The 21,649-nt window shown below is 33.0% G+C and overlaps 1 protein-coding gene across 1 annotated transcript; it reads right to left on the reverse strand.

Annotated features, from left to right (window-relative positions):
• Window positions 1-900: 900 nt before the first annotated feature.
• Window positions 901-2,668, reverse strand: LOC108466598 (GDSL esterase/lipase At5g18430-like). The gene is made up of 5 exons (XM_017766985.2): window positions 2,384-2,668; window positions 2,152-2,282; window positions 1,820-2,062; window positions 1,379-1,631; window positions 901-1,287 (listed from the first exon to the last, which is right to left on the reverse strand). Exons 1-5 carry the CDS (start codon window positions 2,634-2,636, stop codon window positions 1,055-1,057), a joined length of 1,113 nt encoding a protein of 370 aa, XP_017622474.1. The 5' UTR covers window positions 2,637-2,668; the 3' UTR covers window positions 901-1,054.
• Window positions 2,669-21,649: the final 18,981 nt, after the last annotated feature.

A 21,649-nucleotide genomic window follows, 5' to 3' on the forward strand; every position in this document is an offset into this window, starting at 1 on the left:
AGAGTCGATCGCAAGATAATTCAATACAAAATGTTATTATTATTATTTTTGCATAATTTCAATGTTTTTAGTTAAATTTAATACTTATCTTTTTTAGTTAAATTTGACCCTTAGGTTTAAAAAAAAAGAGTTAAATTATTTTTAACGAAAATATTGACTAAAATATTAATTTTTAACGATGTTGGTGTGACAATCTACATGTATTTTATGTTGACATGGTACTATTTATTTTATATGTCATGCCAACAAAATATTTAAAAATTTCAGCATATATATATATATATATATATATATATATATATATAATGCTTATGAAAAAAAAAACCACTAACATGAAGTACATGTGGATTGCTATACAAGCTACCATGTTTAAAAATTAACAGTATTTCTATTAAAAACAGCAATTCAATTCCTTTTAAATGGTTGATGGTCAAATATAACTTCTTCTTTTCTTAAAGTTAGAAGTAAAATTTAACTATAAAAGAGCTAAATTGAAAAAAATAAATGTTAAGGACTAATTTTAACATTATACGGAAAATCTTTTATTTAAGAAATAATAAATATTCTTATGAGAATATTTTTATTTTTAATATTCTAATATAACATTTGAGCACAAGACACCAAAATATCGTGACTCTCAACTTTACTATTTATAATTTGTTCTTTCATATATTCTTATAAATTTATTATTTGATATAGGTTAAAATGCAACTATATATCTCATTTATTTTTTTTATTTTTAAAATATCAATTAAGTATATATCATCCTATCTTAAATTTTCTTGTGGAGCTGTATTATATATTTCAAAAGATAAATTTCCCAGTTATTACTCCCTATAAACAGGCTATCTAGCCATCAATGCCCAAGGATATTGCGCAAGAGGTTTTAACAATCATCAATTCATTACAAATGCATGTGCATCATTTGAATTCCCCATTACATTCAACACAAAACAAAGGCAAACCGGCTCGAAATATAACATTTATGACAGTTGAAAGAAACAGATTATTACGGAACACCCAGATGATGAAAAAGAAGAAAATAGCGCTGATGTCAGATCCTGGAATCCATGGCCATGATGGTGCTGAGATTCATGGGGTGCATGTACTCATTGGATCCAGTCATTATTTGTTCCACAATCAATCTGTTAGCCTTCTCTGATGGATGGAATGGATCCCAAAATGCATAGAGAGCTCTGTTGGGACATAAATTTGACAGCTGAGTGCAGAGACCAAGTCCATTGTAAGGTCCTTGTCCACAACAGGCTATCTGTGATGTTACGAATCCTGTTCCAACCATCACAAAGAGTCAGGTTAACTTAAAAAAGAAATAATAATGACGGGGGAATGTTGAGATTTGGGGAAGCTAGGAAAGTACCGAAGGCTCGAGGGTCACTAACGAAATCATTGTGCATTCTTTGAGTATTTGCACTAATGAAGACATCTTTGCCAATCTTCTTGTTCAGTCCATTTAACATCTCAACAAGTTGTGGATTGTACAAAGATGCAGCGCGTTGTAGTTCTTCGAAGCATCCGCCATTGGTGCCCCGCATTGCCAGTTCTGCCGGGACACAACCCATTGGTCCAGTCCCCGTCACTAGAACCCTTCGGGCTCCCAGCTTGTATAGCCTCTGCATGAATAATGATGAACAAAATGGGGTTCACAAACTACAAATAAAACACGTGCATGGTGCAAGCTAAATGCTGTTTCTCCTTCACATGTTTACGAACTAACATTGTTCATGTCTTTAAAATATTCCCGACATTCTTGTGAGTGCCAGTGCATAGTAGGTAAAAGAAGTCGAAAGAGTTAATATACCATCAAAAGTCTTCGATATTCCGAAATTAGAAACTTGACATAATCAGGTAATTTGTATTCGCGAGATCTTGCAGAGTAAGGCACCAAGTAGTAGTTGTTGACGAAGTCATTACCACCTACTGTGATGAGTACGAGTGCTTGGTTTACAAGTTTATGAGCTTGCCTTGATCCTACTTGACCCGACAATCTTCGCTTGTATTCTTGAAACAACTCAAGCTGTCTATACATTCTTAGTATGTTTACCTGTAATATCAACATTTTGGGTTAAAATGTTACAACGCTGGCAGTGTTGATGAAGTATGATGAGGTTGCTTAGCTGCTGACTGACTTACAAATTGAACACCAGTATCATTAAGGATTCCCACACCAGCTGAGGCGAAGTTGGCACCAATAAGCAGCTTTTTCCCATTGAACTCTGGGCTCAAACATGGCAATGGGGATTCTGATAACCCAATTTTCTGACCTGCAGGCAAGCATTGATGTAGCATATATTTATGTTGTCTGCGGAGACAAGATAACAACATTAAAGAAACAAAAAGAGAATAACTTGACTAGAAACTTAACCAATCAAGTCTGGGATGTTAAGGCCATTAGAGAAGCGCCCGGTAGGTCTTCGAGTCGGATAATCGATTCCGTAAGGCGGTGCATCTGCACGGGCAGTTGTTGTAAGGTAGTTGTTGTTGCCACTATCAACAAGTGAATCACCAAAAATAAAGAATGCACGAGCGTCAGCTAAGGAAGCAATGCTCCCAAAGGCCAACAGGAAAAGCAAAACCATCAAAAAATGGGTAAATGTTGATGAAGAAGCCATTAGCATTATCACAAGAAAACCAAAGAAGAGTTTTCTATGTGAATAGGAAAACTCATGGGGGGAGGGGGGTTCGCTTTATAGAGCTGGAACTTCAGCCACCATTGAATTAAAGAGAAGCTAGAAGGCAAGAAAAGCGAGCTGTTTTTGGTAGTTGTATATACTATTTGCAGCAACTTTTGCTATTGCTTTTTGAATCACCGCCAAGAGATATGAAGATGGAATGGCACCTTTTCCAGGAGAATTTATTGCTAGTGTTGCATTTTACATGACAATGATCTGTCCCGCCTGGCAACTGCTTCTGGGTCACACAGGACTAGCTATAGGTTAGATATGAATTTATAAGATGCTTGAGCCTTGGCATTGCATTTAATCATAACAATACCATTCAAAGTCATCGTTTTAACCATTAACACTTTCCAGATAAACAGAGGATGAAAGGTTTAAATCTTGAAACAAGTGATACCGTTTTCTTACAATGAAGCTTTCTATACTTTTGATCTTGTACAAGAAGAAACATCAGTATGATTGAGGAAATGGGTTGGCTTAATTTCTTTCTAAAAGCCTGCTTTTCTTCTCATTGTAATGATTGGAACACAAATTGGGAAACATAGTTGTTCAAACTACATTAGTAACCTTGACTTGACAGCTTTAAATTTTGTTTTTATTGCAAACAACTGATTATAGCATTAGGGAAGATCTGGAAGTCCCATCAAATGAGCTAACATATCGGCACCATGAATTGGCTTACTTGCAGGTGTGAGTTAGAAGGGATGCATTTATGTATATTTTTGGAGTAATTCCTAGATGATCCTTAACAAGGATGCTCTTAATTTTTGGAGGGAAATTTCTCATGTGAAACAACTTCATGTCAATTATAAAAACATCACACATATATGGCAATTATGATGATATGAATTTATAACATAAAATTAATTTGTTATTAAGCTTTAATTTTATAGATGATAAATTGATAATATATAAACTGTCATGGTTGTAAATTAATCATCACAAAATATTTTCTTCCATTAGGATTTGAAAGGATAATTTTAAAATTTTTATAAAAATAAAATATATTCTTATAAAAAATTTCACTATAAAAGCATCAACCATAGTTATGAAGTGCATCATTTTATTAAATTAATTCTCTATAACAACATATTGTAAAAAATATTACGTAAAATTATAATTATTTTATATAAACAAGCATGTTAATTATAATTTATTAAAAAAGATCTTATTTCAATAAAATGTTTAAATTTCATATGAAAAACCCTATTAACCATATTTTATTAAATGAAATAATATTCAATGAGGGAAATTAAATATATCAATTCAATAAATTGTTAAATTTTTAATTAAATATTATACTACAAATTTGGAACATTATAAGCTCATAAGTTGATTACTTCAATTTAATAACTAATGACAAATTAATTAATTTAATTGGTCACTCACATAAAAGAATGTAAAATAAAATACGCATAAAAGCAACAATGCATGCATATGCTATACGCCATTTAATTTTGTTGGTTTGATTTTCACTTTCTTTTTTTTTTTAAATTTAATTCTTACTTTTTCTTTTGATGAAATTCATAATATGAATTTTATAATAAGTTTACAACAATTCTCTCTATAATAGTTATAACCGTCTTTCTATAACAAATAAAATCTTAACTGACAAATAGTGGTATTATAAAAAGAGTTAACTGTATTAACTTTAATTACTACATAACTATACAATAAATACATGAATATATACAAATATAACAACTATCTTCTCACCTTCCTTGTGTAATCCTAAAAACAAAACCTCAACTTTTACAATTAATTAATGGGTAATGTATAGTAGATTATTTTGAAGATGAGATCTTAGTAAAGTTTTTTGCCAAATTCTTACGAATTGATGATAAAAGCTCACGGTTTGGAGGCCTTTCTCCAAAGCTTCTCTTAGCCGATTATAGTGAAGTTTTCTCCGGTAAACTATCCCATTAAATATCTCTAAATAGATGTGGTTCTTATTTTAGTTATTTTAATTTTTATTAATTTAATCACAACAAAATTAATTAAATTTGTCATTTTATCATTAAATGGTAATAAAATACTGATTATATATTTTTTGTTAATTATTCTAAAATTAGGATAAACTACTCTAAATAGGCATTTCTATTTTAGTTATCTAAAATAATATGTGAAAATACACAATTAATCTTTCTGTTATTATTTAATGGTAAAGTGACCAATTTAATAATTTCTTTTTAAAGTAAAAAATTAATATTTTTAAAATTATGAAAATAAAAACAATGATGGAGTAGTTTACCCAGATTCTCTTTCCGTTACTTTTTACAATTGCTGCCAAAATGAATTCATTCCCTTCACCCCTTCATTCCGTGCTTTACCATGCAAAAGTTAGAAAACAATGACACCTAACCCACTCACTTTACACTAAATCTTACGCACGTAATTTGTACGGTTGATCCTGGATTTTATTATTTGTTTATCTAAAATTATAGAATAAATATTTAAACATAAAAGTAAAGAATTTAACTTTCTTATTTTTTAAAATTAAAAATCTGTTTTTAAATTATATATAACCACATAATAATTTAATTAAAAATTTTGAAAGCAGAATTCATTAATAAGGGGCAAAGTAGAAAGGTAAACCATAACACTATGGATGGGTTTGGATGGTCGGTGTGTTTACCTACGGTTAGTGTAAAAACAGCGGTGGCGGTGAGACTAGATATTGTAGTGTGAGACAAAAAGTAAGTTAAACGCATAGCACCGCGCCTAATCGCCTATCCAAACCCCCTAAAAAACCCTAATCCTAAGTCATAGGCTTATCTCATATTCCCAATCTTATGTCCCTCAACGTTATTGGTATTTGACAGGGAACAATCCAAATCTAAAATAAATTGAAGAAAATGGGGAGAGTCATCCCACGTTTGACAAATTGCATAGAATAATATCACCTGAGCAAGTTGATGGACTACTTTATTGATTGTACACTGTGTCCAGTAGGACAAATGCTGAAAATACCAACTCAACGAACCACAATCCTAAAGGATCACATCTAGTTTTGATGAAATAAAAGCCCTGATTACAATTTGGTAGTCAGATTGAATTATTACATAATGCTTCATTTTAAGCCCAGAGAGCATTTCATGGAGCTTCCATTATGGTCCTGCACAATTGCAGGGAACGATGAAGCGCCATGTGAATGAAAGTCAACGGCATCTATGTTACACTTAACCCAGCATCTACTCGGCCCAAATCCATTGATTACGACTTGAAGGACGCACAGCAGAAAGCTGCTGAACACAACCATAAACAACTTGAGCTTCCGACTAATCCTACAGTCGCTGATCAGCAACAATCATAACCCAGAAATTTTTGGTAGAACTATTCGTCGACAAAATAAAATGCAAGAAAGCTGCAATAGAAGAAAAGTATATTATCATGATCGTTCCACTCTTTTATCCCTTAATGGTTTAATTCCCATTTTAATCCCCCTTTTTTTATCAGATGGTCAAATTCTACCTCAAGTCCCTCCCATTTCTTCTCAACTTCATTACATCATTGCTTACAAGTTAGTAATATTATTTCTATCACCATTAATCCCTTCTAAGTGTTTACTTTATTTCCACAATCATTATTCAAATATTCATTATCCTTTCTCTTGAGAGATTTGCGACACCAAAATTTCTAGGGCGTTATAGTGTTTTAACTAGGAAAAAAACTAGTAGCTTTCTTAAGTGAGAAGTTGATTGATGCACGCTAAAAATGGCCAACTTATGATAAGGAGTTTTATTTAGTTATAAGAGCTTCAAAACTTTAAGAGCATCAACTTATCAGTTAAGAGTTTGTTCTCTATACCGATCATCAGACTTCAAGAAATTTAGAGGCCAAAGGAGAATTAGCTAGGATATACATGACAAATTGATCACTTTTTTATAGAAATTTCCTTATCAACTTTGGCATAAATAAAAAGTAGATAATATAATACCTAATGCTTTGAGCCAAAGAGTGGAATTGATGACAACACTTAATGTAACACCCCAAACTCGGCCTAGATGTTATGGCCGAATCCGGAGATGTCACAAATAATGGGTTTTGAAATCGATCTCTACACATTAACACCACTCTAGTTTTAAAACTCCTACTTGCCTTTATCTATTGTCAAAATGTTTATTCAATTACTTAATTAGTCTTAAATCGTGTTTAATAGAGCTTACAAAAATGTTGTATTTCAAGAAACTAGTTTGTATTCTTAGAAAAATATCTTTATAGAGTTTACTAACCCGAATAGATTGTCTCAACAGACTTAGTACAGTAATCTCACTAGAAGTGCTCTCAATAGAAATCCCCAGGTTTTTAGATACAGTGCTAGTTACATAGAAGTGAGTGGAACCTATGTCTATCAAAGCAGTATAAGGCACATCAAATATAAGGAACGTACCGGTGATGACATCAAGAGCATCCCTATCCTTTCGGCGTTGTGTAACATAAACCACTGCAGGCTGCATTGCCTCAATCTGACCAGCACCTTTGCCCGGTGCCCTTTGCCCACGACCCATACCATTACCAACCCTAGCCTGACCATAGTCCCTAGGTGGTCACGAATCGCCTCGTGAGGTCGCGAGAACACAGTGCCAAGCTTGCATCTGATCAGCCCTTTGTGGACACTCTCGAATACGGTGCTCTAATGACCCATACCTCAGACAAGCCCTTATCCTCCTCCAACACTCGCCCGGATGACGCTTATCACAATCACCGCACAGCTGAATCTTAATAGGAGCAACAGGAGTCCCTAATCTAACTAGCCCATCAGATCTGACCTTTTTCTTAGGCCTCTGAACAAAACTAGAAGGCTCCGAATCCCTCTTATTCTTATCCCTCTCACGATCCCTATTCTGGCGCTCCAGCACTTAACATTCTCGGCGATCTTCGCCTTTTCAACCAGAATCATAAACTCTCACTCCCTCTCTGGAGCAATCAACACCCTCAGATTATCCCTTAAGCCATCCTCAAATCGGACGCACATCTCATATTCAGTCACCACCATGCCTCGAGCGTAGCGGCTCAGCCTCAAAAACTCGGCCTCATACTCGACCACAGATCTACCGCCTTGCGTGAGATTCATGAACTCACGCCTACGAGCATCCACATAGCTCGCTCCCACATGCTTGCTTTGAAAGGTAGTCTTAAAGAAATCCCGACTTAGATGATCAGGCTGAGTACCCGCCTCAACTGTCAACCACCACTAATAAGCCTCATCGTGAAACAAAAAGACTGCACCCTTTAGTTTCTGTTCAAGAGTACAGTCTAAATCATTCATGATCCTTTCGGTGGCCTCCAATCAATACTTGGCCACGTTAGGGGCTACTCCAGTGACACCCCTAAACAACTCAGCACCATTGGACTGGAGTCGTTTAGTTACCGACCCTCGACCTTCAGCTCTACAATGGGTCTAGTGACCCTCTCTAAGATCCTCAGCATCGCTTGGGACAGTGTGTCATCCCGAGTCGAGCGACTCTAAAACTCAGTCTCAGTAGTAGATGAAACTAGTGTCTCACTCATATCCAAGTTCAGCATACTGCCCAGAGAGGAAGACTCAGCTCGAGCCCCCTACAGCCTCTACCACGGCCTCGAATACCACGTTTGTGAGTTTTACGAGCACTCATTGTATATTTTGAGTTTTCTCTACATTAAAAATTGTGTGCATCGATTTCAGTATTTATTGACAGATGTTTTATGCATAAATTATCAGAAGTTCAGAATTGTTTTCAGAGGTTTCAGTATCTAGCTAACTTAGTACAGTTTCAGAAGGTATTAACTACAGTGTTTCAGAGTAATCCTAACTAAGTTTCAGAAATACTTATAGGATCAACGCTGGAGACTTAGTGTACCACATACTTTCTCAGTTGTTCAAATTATTTAAGAACCAATTCTTTTTGAAACACAATTTTGAAGCCCAAAATTTACAGTTGAGTTTTGCAAGCTGACTCTGATACCACTAAATGTAACACCCTAAACCCGGCCTAAACATTATGGCAGAATTCGGAGATGTTACAAAGAACGGGTTTTGATATCAATCTCTACACGTTAACACCATTCTAGTTTTAAAACTCTTATTTGCTTTTATCCATTGTCAAAATGTTTATTCAATTACTTAATTAGTCTTAAATTGTGTTTAATAGCGGAAGCTTACGAAAACATTTTATTTCAAGAAATTAGTTCGTATTCTTAGAAAAACCTTTACTTTAGTAGAAACCATAGTTTTTAGATATCAGTTGCAAATTAAATACTAAAACGAAAATCCAAATCCAAAAGAAATCCAGCCAAAAAGTTCGGAGAGTCCAATTGTTACAAAAATCCAGAAATAATCTTTAAAATAAAACCATAATCATAACCAGTTTATGAACTCGTGGTCACTGAGAGGCTCCGTCACACCAATCCGCTTAAGTCTATGGATTACCTGACAAAACAAACTACAGATTTGAGTTTACGATAACTCAGTGTGTAACCCAACAAAATTAAGCATGCAAACATTCAGAATTATATGCATAGTCAAATACAGAGACAAATTCAAATTCAGATAACAGATTCAATTTCAGATATACAGAATCCTACCCCCATACTCTATACACCAACTCCCTCTATCCTATCACACCATGTGAGGTTAAAAACACTCACCCATCCTTACACATCACATTATGCCATTAAGACACATAACACAGTATATGCAGTCGAGCTGCCAGAATAAAGACGATCAACGCAGAGCAAAATGCTTCCTCCTCATATACAAACCCCACCCTAATAACAGATATAGAAAATTAGATATAGATATAACAAATTACACATGCTCAACATGCTTATATACAGATAACAGTTATATGTATGGCAGTACAGTCAGGCATACATACAACATCCTACTCAAATTAATCTATCAGAACATCGCAGCATATGAATAGGGGTTTAATAGCCCTTACCGACCCTACAGTAGGTCCATAGTCAATCGGAGCGACCCGTGCGACCTTAGGGAAATTTTCAGTAGTATGGGCCCACATGCCCGTGTGGCTTACTCGTGTGGGCCTACACGCCCAGATTACCCTTGCCCATGTGGCCTACACAGCTTGGCCCAAAATCCACACACCCGTGTGACATGCCTGTGTGGGCCCATACGCCTAATTTGGCTTGGCCCGTGTGGCCTACACGGCTACACTCGAGCCACCATACCCCTGTGTCTTGTGCACGACCAAGTTTTCGTCTACCACACGGCCGTGTCTTGTACATGGCCTTCCACATGAGCGACCACATACCCATATGGCGTCGACAAATTTGTTTTTTAGCTTTTACTGAAACTTCATTTTTTGCGTTTCAGGTACACACATGTTACGATTTCAGTGTGAAAACACCCTCGAGCCATTCAACACCTAAAATTACCAATAAACCATCGAATTAGTCACTTAAATCAATACTAAAATCGAAACCAAGGCTCTATTCATTCCATTAAACAACCAAATCCCTTACCTTATAACGAACATCGTTGATTTCACATAACTACAGTACCAATGAAAAGTCCCCAGCCCTTTGATCTATTCTTAAGTAATAAGATACACATCATTAACATAACCGAAACATCCAACAATTGCACAAAACTTTCAGAGCACTTTCCAACACCACCTGAGTAGAAGATACAGAACCTAAAGTAAAGATCGACAATAGTTTGAACGGAAAAGAAAGGTAACAAGAAGAGAAAAAAACTGAAAGTGCCACGAAGAGGAAGAATAATTGACGTCCAAATTTTTGAGAGGGAGAGAGAAACGAAAATTTTGAAAAAAACAAAAATAAAAACTAATAACAACAATATCTCAACCCTCACTAACATCTCAATCTTAACTACCTCGAAGTTCAAATTCCACTGAAACTCTTCCAGATAACCGAGCAAAAATAACTCTTATGCTTGTGTGGGGATTTGAACACAAAACCTTCAACACACCAATTCCCTTACCACCTGAACTAGTAGGCTTATTCTGATATAAATTTACAGACATTTGAATATAAGCCCACTGAAGAAAGGTAAGGCTCAGATAAAAAATAACAAAGTTAACAAATTTGGGACTTGAACCCAAGACTTCTCACACACACCCAGAACACTCAACCACTGAAGTAGATACATATTTGTGTCAAAATTCACAGAAGAAAAAATATATAGGTCAGGGCGTTACACTTAAAGCTTAAGATTATTGGCTTTGATTACTTGAAAGACAATTATAAGGCGAATGAGAATCTTGGAGGAATTTGAGAAAAGTGTAAGTGTAAGCAAGCCACTGACTGTCTCTACATTTATGAAGGCTTTCTTATGAAAGAGAATAGGCTTTTCCTTCTATGAACCTCTTTGTTTGAGAAGGTTATTAGGGATTTACATGGTGGAAGATTAGATTGGCCTTAATTAAAGTGAAATATTCGTAAATTAGTAAGATGATGCTATCCATGCTAAATTGCAAAAGTAGAAACTCTAAATACCAGCCCTTAAATTCTTTTTCCAGTTTCTGATCATATTTAGGAGGATTTGATTGGACTTTGTGCTTAAATTTCCATGAACAAAATGGGGGCATGGATTTAGTCTTTGTTGTGGTTGATTGATTCTTGAAAACAACTCATTTTATCCATTGCAAAAGGATTATAAATGCCTCTAATGTCACTAGGCTATTGTTTAAGGAGATTGTTGCTTAGACACAGTCCTTAAGTCAATCACCTTTGATTGGGATACCAGATTTATTAACCATTTCTAGCTTTCCCTTTGGAGATTTTTTTGACTCACTAGTGAGGTTGGGCAGCATTACCTCGCCGCAATTAACTGGACAAACTAAAGTTTTCAACCAAACTTTAGTCAATCTTATTTGCATCGTTTGTGGAGACAAGCCTAAACAATGAGATTTTGCCTTATCTTAAGATTACTTTGTCTATAACAATGTCGTTCATAGTGCTACAAGCGGATCACCACTTTCTATTGTTTATGTGAAGTGCTCTCTGCATGCTTTGGATTTGATCAAGTTCTCACAGGTTCTAGGATCAAGTGTAGTTGCTACTCATGATGTGTTGTGAACTAACTAAAAATTTGATTAAAGATATTGTTCTCACGAAAACTAAAAGTACTAGTAATTACTGACTTTCTATTATTTAACCTATAAATTCGAGTGATTGATAAAAAATTAAAATTAACTAAAGAACACGACAAGAGCAAATTAAGAAAATAATCAAATAAATAACCAAGAAGCGAAATAATACCCAGAAAAGAATTCACTTAGATTTCATCTATCATTATCATGCAATTTCTTTACTTAGTATTTTGATCCATAGAAATTCCTAAATTATGTTAATATCTCTTTCGAGAATAGGAGCAACTAACTCTAGGTTGATTTTAATTAAAACCCTTATTATCACATTAATTCGATCTATTGACTCCCTTATTAGATTTGACTCTAGTCCTACAGATTTATGTTGTCCTATTTATAGGATTGTATGCAACTCCACATAATTATGCTAGATTTACTCTTAAACATGGTCTATTCCTCCTCTGATTTAGGCACATCAAACATAGACCAATAGTTTAGAAATATTAAACCAAGAATTAAGCACACATAATTGAGAACAAGATCTAAGTCTTTATTGCGTAAAACAAAAATCAAATGACAGAATACATCATAAGGTTTATTTCCCTAGGTATTTAGAAAATTAGTTCATGCTTAAAAATAAAAACATCCCAAAGACAGTATAACCGAACAAAATAAAGAAACCCATGATAATCTCTTGAGAAATCAACTGAGAATCTTCAATCTTGATGGAAATCTATTTCAAAATTGGCTTCAATGGTGTTTTCCAGATTGTTTTCTTAAATATTATATGGCGGCTTTCTCCTATCTTCTTATTTTTACCATATATATATATATATATATATATCTTAAAAGGTCTAAAAAATCTAAAAATCGTGTTTTTTTTGTTCGGAGTGCCAATTCGTGAAACTGACACAACCTGCCGCGTGACTGTGTGAGCCGTGTGGAAGGGGTCAACCTCCGATTTTTTAATTTTTGCTCGTTTTTCGCTCCTTGTGCTCCCAAATGCTCTCCTAAGTATAAAAACATGAATCTAAAGTATTAAAAGCATAAAATTCACAATTAACATCGAATAATCACTCAAAAACGCATTAAGAACGTAGTTAATATATGTTACTTTTAGCACATATTAACTTACATAGCCAAGCAAGTGTAAGATATTCAAGCGGAGGTCAAGCTAAAACTTGAAGACCTATGCTAGGTCCAAGCTTTGCAAATTTTCAATTAAGGTGATGAAGTTATGATATTCATGCGCAAACAAAGATTTTCGACTAGGACTTACAATAAGTTTAAGTTGAAAAAGTATGGGCCTTATCTCATTAGGTAGAAAATCAATGACAACGCTTATGCGGTCAACTTGCCAAACACCATGAAAATTTTCAGAACTTGTAACATTGCTAATCTTTCTCTTTATTACTCATATAATGGAACATTAGATCCAGAATATGAAGTTAACTTGGGGACGATTTCTTTATTTATTTATTTATTTATCAATATGTTAGTTTGTTGTTCTCTAGATAAAGTTATCATTATTTTTAGATAATTTATTTATTTATTTATTATATAAATATTCAAATTATTTAGTTTATTACTTTATCACCTTTTTAAAGTACTTGGAGGACTAGGTGGTGGATAGATTCTGTAAGAGATAAAAAAATTTGATTGAATTGTTGATCGATCAAAACCAATTTTGGTCCATAGACCGAAAATCGGATGGACTAGTAAAAAATCGGTCGAATCAATTTTTGTTTTGGGGGCTGAATTTTCTGGCCCAAATTGAAAAAAAAAGCTAAAAGCCCAATTGATTTTTTAAAGTTAAAACTGACCCCCAAAAAAGTCAAAAGTTGGATCAGGTAGGAGTACGAGTTAGTTCTCTATTGCTATTGCGGTTGAAAAATGCTTTTAGGAAAAATAAAGTGTTTTGAGAAGTGTTGTGAAAAAATATATTTTGTTAATTTAAAGTGTTCTCTATTGTTGTAAAAAGTATTGTGAGAAGTTAAAATGTTCATTTTAGACATGATGTTAAGTAAAAAATAAGTTAAATGATATTTAAAGAATTTAATATACTAATACATAAAACATAAAATTTGAAGAAATTAATATGAATTATTTGGAAAGTTTAATTTAAAACATATAATTATATTAAAGAAAATTAAGATTTTTTATTACTTTAAATACTCATTCCTTTTTTTTATAGAATAATTTATATACATGCTCATTGCAAAATGCTAAGTTAAAATTTGAAAATATTTGATTGCTATGAATTCATTTAATTGTAAAAAAATATTATGTGACAATTAATTAAAAGGTAAATTATATAACTGTTTTGGTCGCTCAACTTTTAAAAATTTTAATTTAGGCACTAATGTTTGAATTTGTTCATGTTCTGGTCACCCGTTGTTAAGTTGATAACGGAAAACCTTTTTCTAATGGGTAGAATAATACATTTAGTCCTCAATACTTACATATTTTATCAATTTGATCCTAATTCAAAATAATTTTGTAACCTCCCCAACTCGGCCTAGACGTTAATCCTAAATTCGGGAGATTAAATCGGCCACAGAAATGCCCTAGTACGTTAGAAGTTTTACAAAACAGTCAAATTTAATCATTTGTTTTATCTTATAAGAAAACTTAATTAATTTTCGTTTTATTCTTTACACAAAATTTACTTAAATTCTTGTAGTAGAAAAAGTGATATCTAATTTAGTTTTAATAAAAATCGGAGTTCATGCATAATTATTTTATATCCATATTTCAATTTCCTAAAATTAAATTAAATGTCATGTGTGCTATATAAAAAAACCCAAATCCCAAGTCCTATGCCACAATTTAATAATAAAACAATGCAATATCTGAATCAGTAATAATGCATATTATAAACCTAAAATACTTTAATTAAATAATGACTAAAAAAAGGTTCTAAGCCAAGACCCTTCGTATGACGTGTCCGCGTCTTAACTTGGTGGGTTATTTGTAAAGATGAAAATAAAAAGGGAGTGAGCTATGAAGCCCAGTGTAACACCCCATGCTCGGCCTGGTAGCCAAGTTAAATATCAAGGTGCCACGCTATCGTCTCATGTCAAATACAACAAGTAAGAGCTCATTCTCAACAAACCATCTTCCATTTTAACATTTGTACAGGTTTAGAGTCTATCTTAAGCTTTAGTTATCGTCGTTACATGCTAACATACATCAAATAGCCTTAAAATAATAATTAAACATGCATATAGTGCGTTTTAGCAAAATCTCAAAACATCAACATAGGTATCGATACTAAAGACATGGTATCGATATTTTGCTCAAGAGGTATCGATACCGCTTGGAAAATCGGTACCAAAATTGCTTACTATTTTTCACTTTAAAACCCAAACCTCAAAAATTATCGGTACCCCTACCAAAATATCGATATTTCTTCCCCGAGTATTGGAACTTGAGATAAGGTATCGATACCAAAACTCTATTCTGTTTTCCTGCACGTTTGAAAATAAAGATATATCATTTTTAAAACATGAATATTGATACCTCTGCATCAGACCCGAAAAATACAACAACATTAAGCATATAAGTCATTCTAACTCGTACCAGTTCAACATGATGATCATCAAATAAACATCAAAATGACCATAATAATAGTTTCAAACATGAAAAGCAAATTCGAGCAACAATCAACATATTACGAAACAAATCCCAAAATCCTAAAAGCAATCAAATCATAGAGACAACTCAAAATATCATATCCAATACTAGCACAAAGACTACCACATTACCTTATTCCCAAAGCATAACAAAATAATAAACACCTACTAATAACGAAAATGGACTTGCTTGGATCAACCTTCGGAACCACACCGCTCACACTAGTACACAACTAACCTAGAAAGTTTAAAAAGGGAGTGTGTGAGCTTAACAAGCTCAGTGAATGCTCAGAGTAACCACAATGTACACACAATATCAAAAGTCATTCAAGAGCATACTACAACACATTCACAACCATATTTCATTCGAGTCAGAATTACATGTTCATGCTTCATTAATTCATTTAACAATAATTCGTTAAGACTAAAACAACATATACATGTTTTAATAACTTACAAATTTAACTTATATATTCATAGACATTCAAAAATTATATGAAAACAACCTAATCCACAATTATATACGCAATTTACTATGAGGACATACTAATGTTTTCATGTAACTTAAATTAACTCATTTAACATATTATTCACAATTAAAAGTATATGTCTCTTATCGTATTATCATAACGTATAAGATCATATTTAAACGATAAATTGACACTTTAGTCTATGAAACATAAAGTGAGCTTTATCATCACTCATTGGATACACGAATATCCAATACACCAATTGACTTATAGAGTCGAACATATCCCAAAAGTGGAGCATAAAGCTAGCACTCTCTAACATACCAAATATGTCTCGTTGAATGGAGCTTAGCTCATATCCCTTATCTCTTCAACATGTCTTGGGGCCTCAGCGCCTATATCACATAACACATATATGTGAGTACTCACAATCTAATGGTATGCCAACTATATCCAATAGTCTCATAAGGTTACAAGGCCAAAATATCCACATCATAATTACATATTTTTAATTACTGATTTAATGCACATCATCTCTGTTCATTTTCTTCAATTTACATCACAAACTTGTACACAATGAATGCTTATTAAATTCACATTTAATTGCACTTAAAGTGCTACAATAATGCTCATTGAGCCATCATATACCAGACATCAAATAAGTGCATTAAAATCAGTTTATCATATACAAAAACCTGCTACATTAGCATCATATTCCGCAATGCAACACATACATACTCATCAGCTTTTGCACACTTTCACTGCACATCTTTATATTGTTAACACAACATCATTACTATCATTCAGCATATTTAATATACCCACAATACAATAAAATTCACAATATTTAATCATAATAATAAATTCATAGTTATTCACATATTCAGATAATTTGCCAAAAATAAAATAAGGAAAATAAAAAGCTTACACTCGAAACTTAGGATAGAGGTTTAGGCTATTCCTAAGCTTTCAATCAACACTACAAATCATGTCTACAAGTAGCAATTCCAAACACTCACCAATTATGCTTTCGCTGAAAAGCCAAAAGCTTAAACTAACTTTTCCTTGCCTTGCGCCTTGCTCGAAGAAGGTTCCAACGGTTCCGATGTGACAACTCTAATTTGACCCTAGTCAGAAAGTGGTTTCGGGACCACAAAACCGAGTCATAAAAATAATTAACCGTTATATTCTATGTTTATTATATGTCTAAATGCATGTCTGAAAGTTTCATGCTTTGATTTTGTCATTTGTATGTGAAATTTATAAGATAGGACTCATGTGATAAGACTTGAAAATGTGATAGGTAAATTTTAAAGTACCAAATAATGCATGAACTATTGACATGGGGGACTTGCATGTCAAATAGACCACTTTTAATATAATGGCTGGCCATAATGATGGTTGATGGATAATATATGTTTTATTTAAGTATTATAATAAGTAATGGCATTATTTTGAAATAAAAGTAATTAGTAAAATAAGAAAAAGATGATAAAATAATGGGTGTTCATCTTTCTTTCTTCATTGCCGAAATTGAGAAAGAAAAATTTTGAAGAAGAAGCCAAGGCATTCGGCCATGGTTATCTCAATTCAAAGGTATGTAATGTGATTTTTTTTTTTTGTAATTGATTATGAAATTAAATTGATAAGTACATAGTATAGTTAACACATGGTTTAAATTCATGAATCATTGAACATATATCCATTTAGCAAGTTGCTAAATTTGTGTTATTGGGAAGATGTTATTTATATGTTAAAGTAGCTTAAATGATGGTTGAATAAGTTGAATTCATTGTTGAGAGGTATGAATTGAAGTTGCCGTATGTATATATATGCATTTTGAAAAGAAAATTTTGTTGTTATTTGAGTTTTTATATATATATATGCACATTCGGTCATTGGGGGGGGGGGGATAAGATGAATTTAAAATGTTATAGATTGTTTTTAAGATTTGTTAAATTGTTGTGGTCATTGCCGAATATATGTTTAGTTAAAGAAAATTTTTAAAGTGTTTAGTTAATTAGTAGGTTAATGGTGTATGCACAAATCATTTGAAATATAAACTTTGTATGAGTATTAAAAGATGTATATGAATTTGGCCTTGGGAGAATTTTTAGTATAAAATGCTTAAATTCTAGATAGGTTATTGCTTAAATGACTGAATGTGCCAAAGGTAAATGCATGTCAAATTGATCCATATGTGTTATGGGAATAGGAATAAATATCGGTTTGATGAACTATATATATATATTCGGCTATATAGTTAAGATATGTACATGAAAATATGATAAGCCATATGAATTTTGTGTCTGTGTATGTGAACTAGATATTTAATGGATATTCGGCTAAAAGGGGTTAAAGGTTAAGTCACAGGAATTTTGGTGATATACATATTCGGTCATTAGGGTTATATGTACTTTGGCTATGTGAGTTATGTATTAAGTAAGCTATTTATTTGATATGTATATTCTGTCATAAAAGGTATACTTGGAGAAATGTTTATTAAATTGTATTAGAATGTATAAAGTGATTAAAATGGGTATGACCATTTCGTATTTGAGCTAAAGGTAGTTATATGACCTAGTAAATCTCTTGTCATATTCGACCATAATCTAGCATGATGGGATTTTAATAAGCTAAATTTGTTTGAATTAGCTCAAGAGCATAGAGGGGCAAACTCAGATAAAGGAATAGAGAAAGTAATCGAATAGCCGTTGTAATCATTCGACGATATCCGAGGTAAGTTTTGAGTAGTTGCCTTTAGTATAAAAATTGATGATGCCTTGATATGTGTATATTAGATGAATTGTGACCTTTTGATTCTATTTGAATTAAGTTGTGTGATAAATAATCTAAGTATATGAACTATAGTCGAATGGTCAATACGGGTTAAGCTTAATAAATGAAATGTATATGGAGCTTATATTCGCATGTAACAAATGACTACTAATGTGACATGTTCAATGAGATGTTTTAATATATGATTAAATATGCATGATACTTGAGGAATTGTATCCAGGCTTAAAGACCCGCAGGCTATATGCTAGAATGTTATCCGGGCTTAAAGTGCTGGAATGTTATCTGGGCTTAAAGACCCGCAGGCTTCATGCTAGAATGCTATCCGGGCTGGAGACCCATAGGCTACGAGCTGGTATTATACTGGGTTTAAATTCCCGCAGGCTGGTGCTAGAAATTTTTTTCAAGTTCTAAGACTTGACAGGTTTGATGCCAGTAAATTAAGTAAGATTACGACATTGAATATCCGCGGAAAACCACCGTCGAGTAAGTACTATATATTTAACATGTTAAGGTACATATTATGTACTCATATGTGAAATGATTTTAAAGTGAATTATTAGTATTAAAGAATGATATATATATATATATATATATATATATATACGTGTGGATGAATACGGTATTTAAGAATAAGAGAATGACCTATTCGGTCAATGTATGTCATTATATGAAAGTATGTGACTTAAAATAATTGTATGAGCCATATACTATAGTTAAATATGTGCTGAAAATTTCTTGTGTATTCATATATATATATATATATAAATTCGACCAATAGGCTTTATAATTAGTGTACTTGTGTATATTCGGCCAAGTAATATATAATTAGAATACGAGTTCTGTGATACTTAATGTTCGATTTAAATGACAAGTTTTAATTGTTTGAAATGCTTAAAACTTACTAAGCCTCGAAAGCTTACTCTATTCCTTATTTCTTTGTTTTATAGATTGTTGATTTTGGCCACCGACTCGGGGATCGTCAGCAATTCATCCTACTATCGATCTTTTTGGTACAGTTTTATTTTGGTCCTGATATGGCATGTATAGGTTAGGCTGAAGATAACTATGTTTTGTAATTGTAAATATTTTGGCCATATGAAAATGGCATATATATATAACACAAAGATTGATATGTATTCAGCTTGATCTCTGTTATGTTAGTTAATGTGGATGAGAAATTTAATGTTTAGCTCGGTAATACCTTTTAACCTAAATCCTGCGATCGGATTCGGGTTAGGGGTGTTACATCCGATGCTTCACACATTAACCACAAAATATATACAATCAATATTTAGCTAAAGACTCACTTAAACAAACCAAAAATGCAAGCCTAAGATATATTCCTCAAGGAGCTGAAATTGTGACTAACAAACTTGAAACTCAAATATCTCAGTCTATACTTAATATTTTTACCTAAAATGAATTATGTTAATTTATTTATTTTCGACATGTTTATGGCAATTTTTGTGAAAATTCATTGAATCCTTGGAAATCCTTAACGAAACTTTAAAGTAAGTTTAGAAACCTTTCTAATCATGTTAAAACTAATTGAAAAATACATTGAAACCACGTTTTTATCCACAAACCCAAAATTCACCATCAAAGACCCTATTTTTGGATTTTATTTAAAACATGTGTTTCAATGGCTAAAAATTCAGTTTAAGGGAGTAGATATCATTTAAAACACATAGAAAGTTGAATGGTTACATTCGATGGAAGAAAAACAAGCTTTGACGCAAATCCAAAAAACCCATGTTTGGAGAAAATGATGTAGATGATGAAGTTTTTGGGTGATTTCCTTTGTTTAAACGGAGGTTTTAAGGTTCAAGGGTTATAGAAATCAAAGAGGATTAGGAATTAGAGGTAAAAATTGATTGAGAAAGTAAAGGGGAAACAAAGCGACGACACCAATATGAGGAGGAAAAGTTGACGTGAAAATTATTTGGAAAATGGGCTTTTAGGTTGATTTTGGACATTTGGTCAAATTACTTCATAAAAACTCTTAATTTTGATTCAAATTACTTCATAAAAACTCTTAATTTTGACTCTTTTGCATATTAGTCCTATTTTCAAAATTAAAGATATTTAAAACTCGAAGGCTAAAATTTCTAAAATACCCTTAAAACTCCTAGGCCCTATTTTGGGGTGTGACATTCAATGTGAGTTTCATCACAAGAAAATCAGTACAAAAAATCAATAAAAAATGATAAATAACAAAACACAGAGTGAGAACCATCAATTATTAATTCAGAGTTCACAGTTTTATGTATGCACATGTTTGTGTATGGCAATGCAATTTCAATATATCAACTGAAAGATCTTGCACAACTTCACTACACATTACACTAGAAGTTCCCTTAAACTCCAACCACCTACACACTAGGTTTGTGGTTAAACCATCAATGGTTGGTAGATAAACTGCTAGTGGTTGTGGACACACAACAAAATTTCACAGATAGAATTTGCCTCTGGCTGTGGATACACAACAAAAGTCTCTCAGATAAAATCTGCCTCTGGATGTGAAAACACAACAAATACCCCGCAGATAAAATCTGCCTTTGCCTGTGGATGCACAAAAACATCTCGTAGATGGAATTTGCCTTTGGCTATGGATGCACAAAAAAATATCCCATAGATGGAATCTGCCTTCGGCTATGGATACACAGTAAATTTGCAAAGAAGCTGCCAATCTTCCTCCATACATTTTGTCCCACCCCATGCAATGCAATATGATATACTTATAACAGATCAATACTGTAGCACTCCAAACTTGGCCTAGACATTAAGACTAAGTCAAAAGAGTTACATTTACCCTTATTAGGAAAACCAACTTTTATAAATGTAGTTTCAAATAATTCAATATCGTCCAATAGTTTAAAACAATTGTAGAAAGTCCTAATGCAAAAACAATACTGAAATTACTGATACTATAAAAGCTGATAAAGCAGAATGACTGAGCTTCCATTATGTTGACCTGATCAAGACTGTGAGTTACC

Source organism: Gossypium arboreum, chromosome 11 (assembly GCF_025698485.1).
Source record: "Gossypium arboreum isolate Shixiya-1 chromosome 11, ASM2569848v2, whole genome shotgun sequence".
Lineage (NCBI taxonomy): Eukaryota > Viridiplantae > Streptophyta > Magnoliopsida > Malvales > Malvaceae > Gossypium > Gossypium arboreum.

Coding starts and splice junctions, on each gene's coding strand:
- LOC108466598 (XM_017766985.2), bottom strand. CDS start 2,636: ATGCTAATGGCTTCTTCATCAACATTTACCCATTTTTTGATGGTTTTG. Junction 1,632..1,819: donor AATATCGAAGACTTTTGATG/GTATATTAACTC, acceptor TTATTCATGCAG/AGGCTATACAAGCTGGGAGC. Junction 1,288..1,378: donor TAGTGACCCTCGAGCCTTCG/GTACTTTCCTAG, acceptor TGGTTGGAACAG/GATTCGTAACATCACAGATA.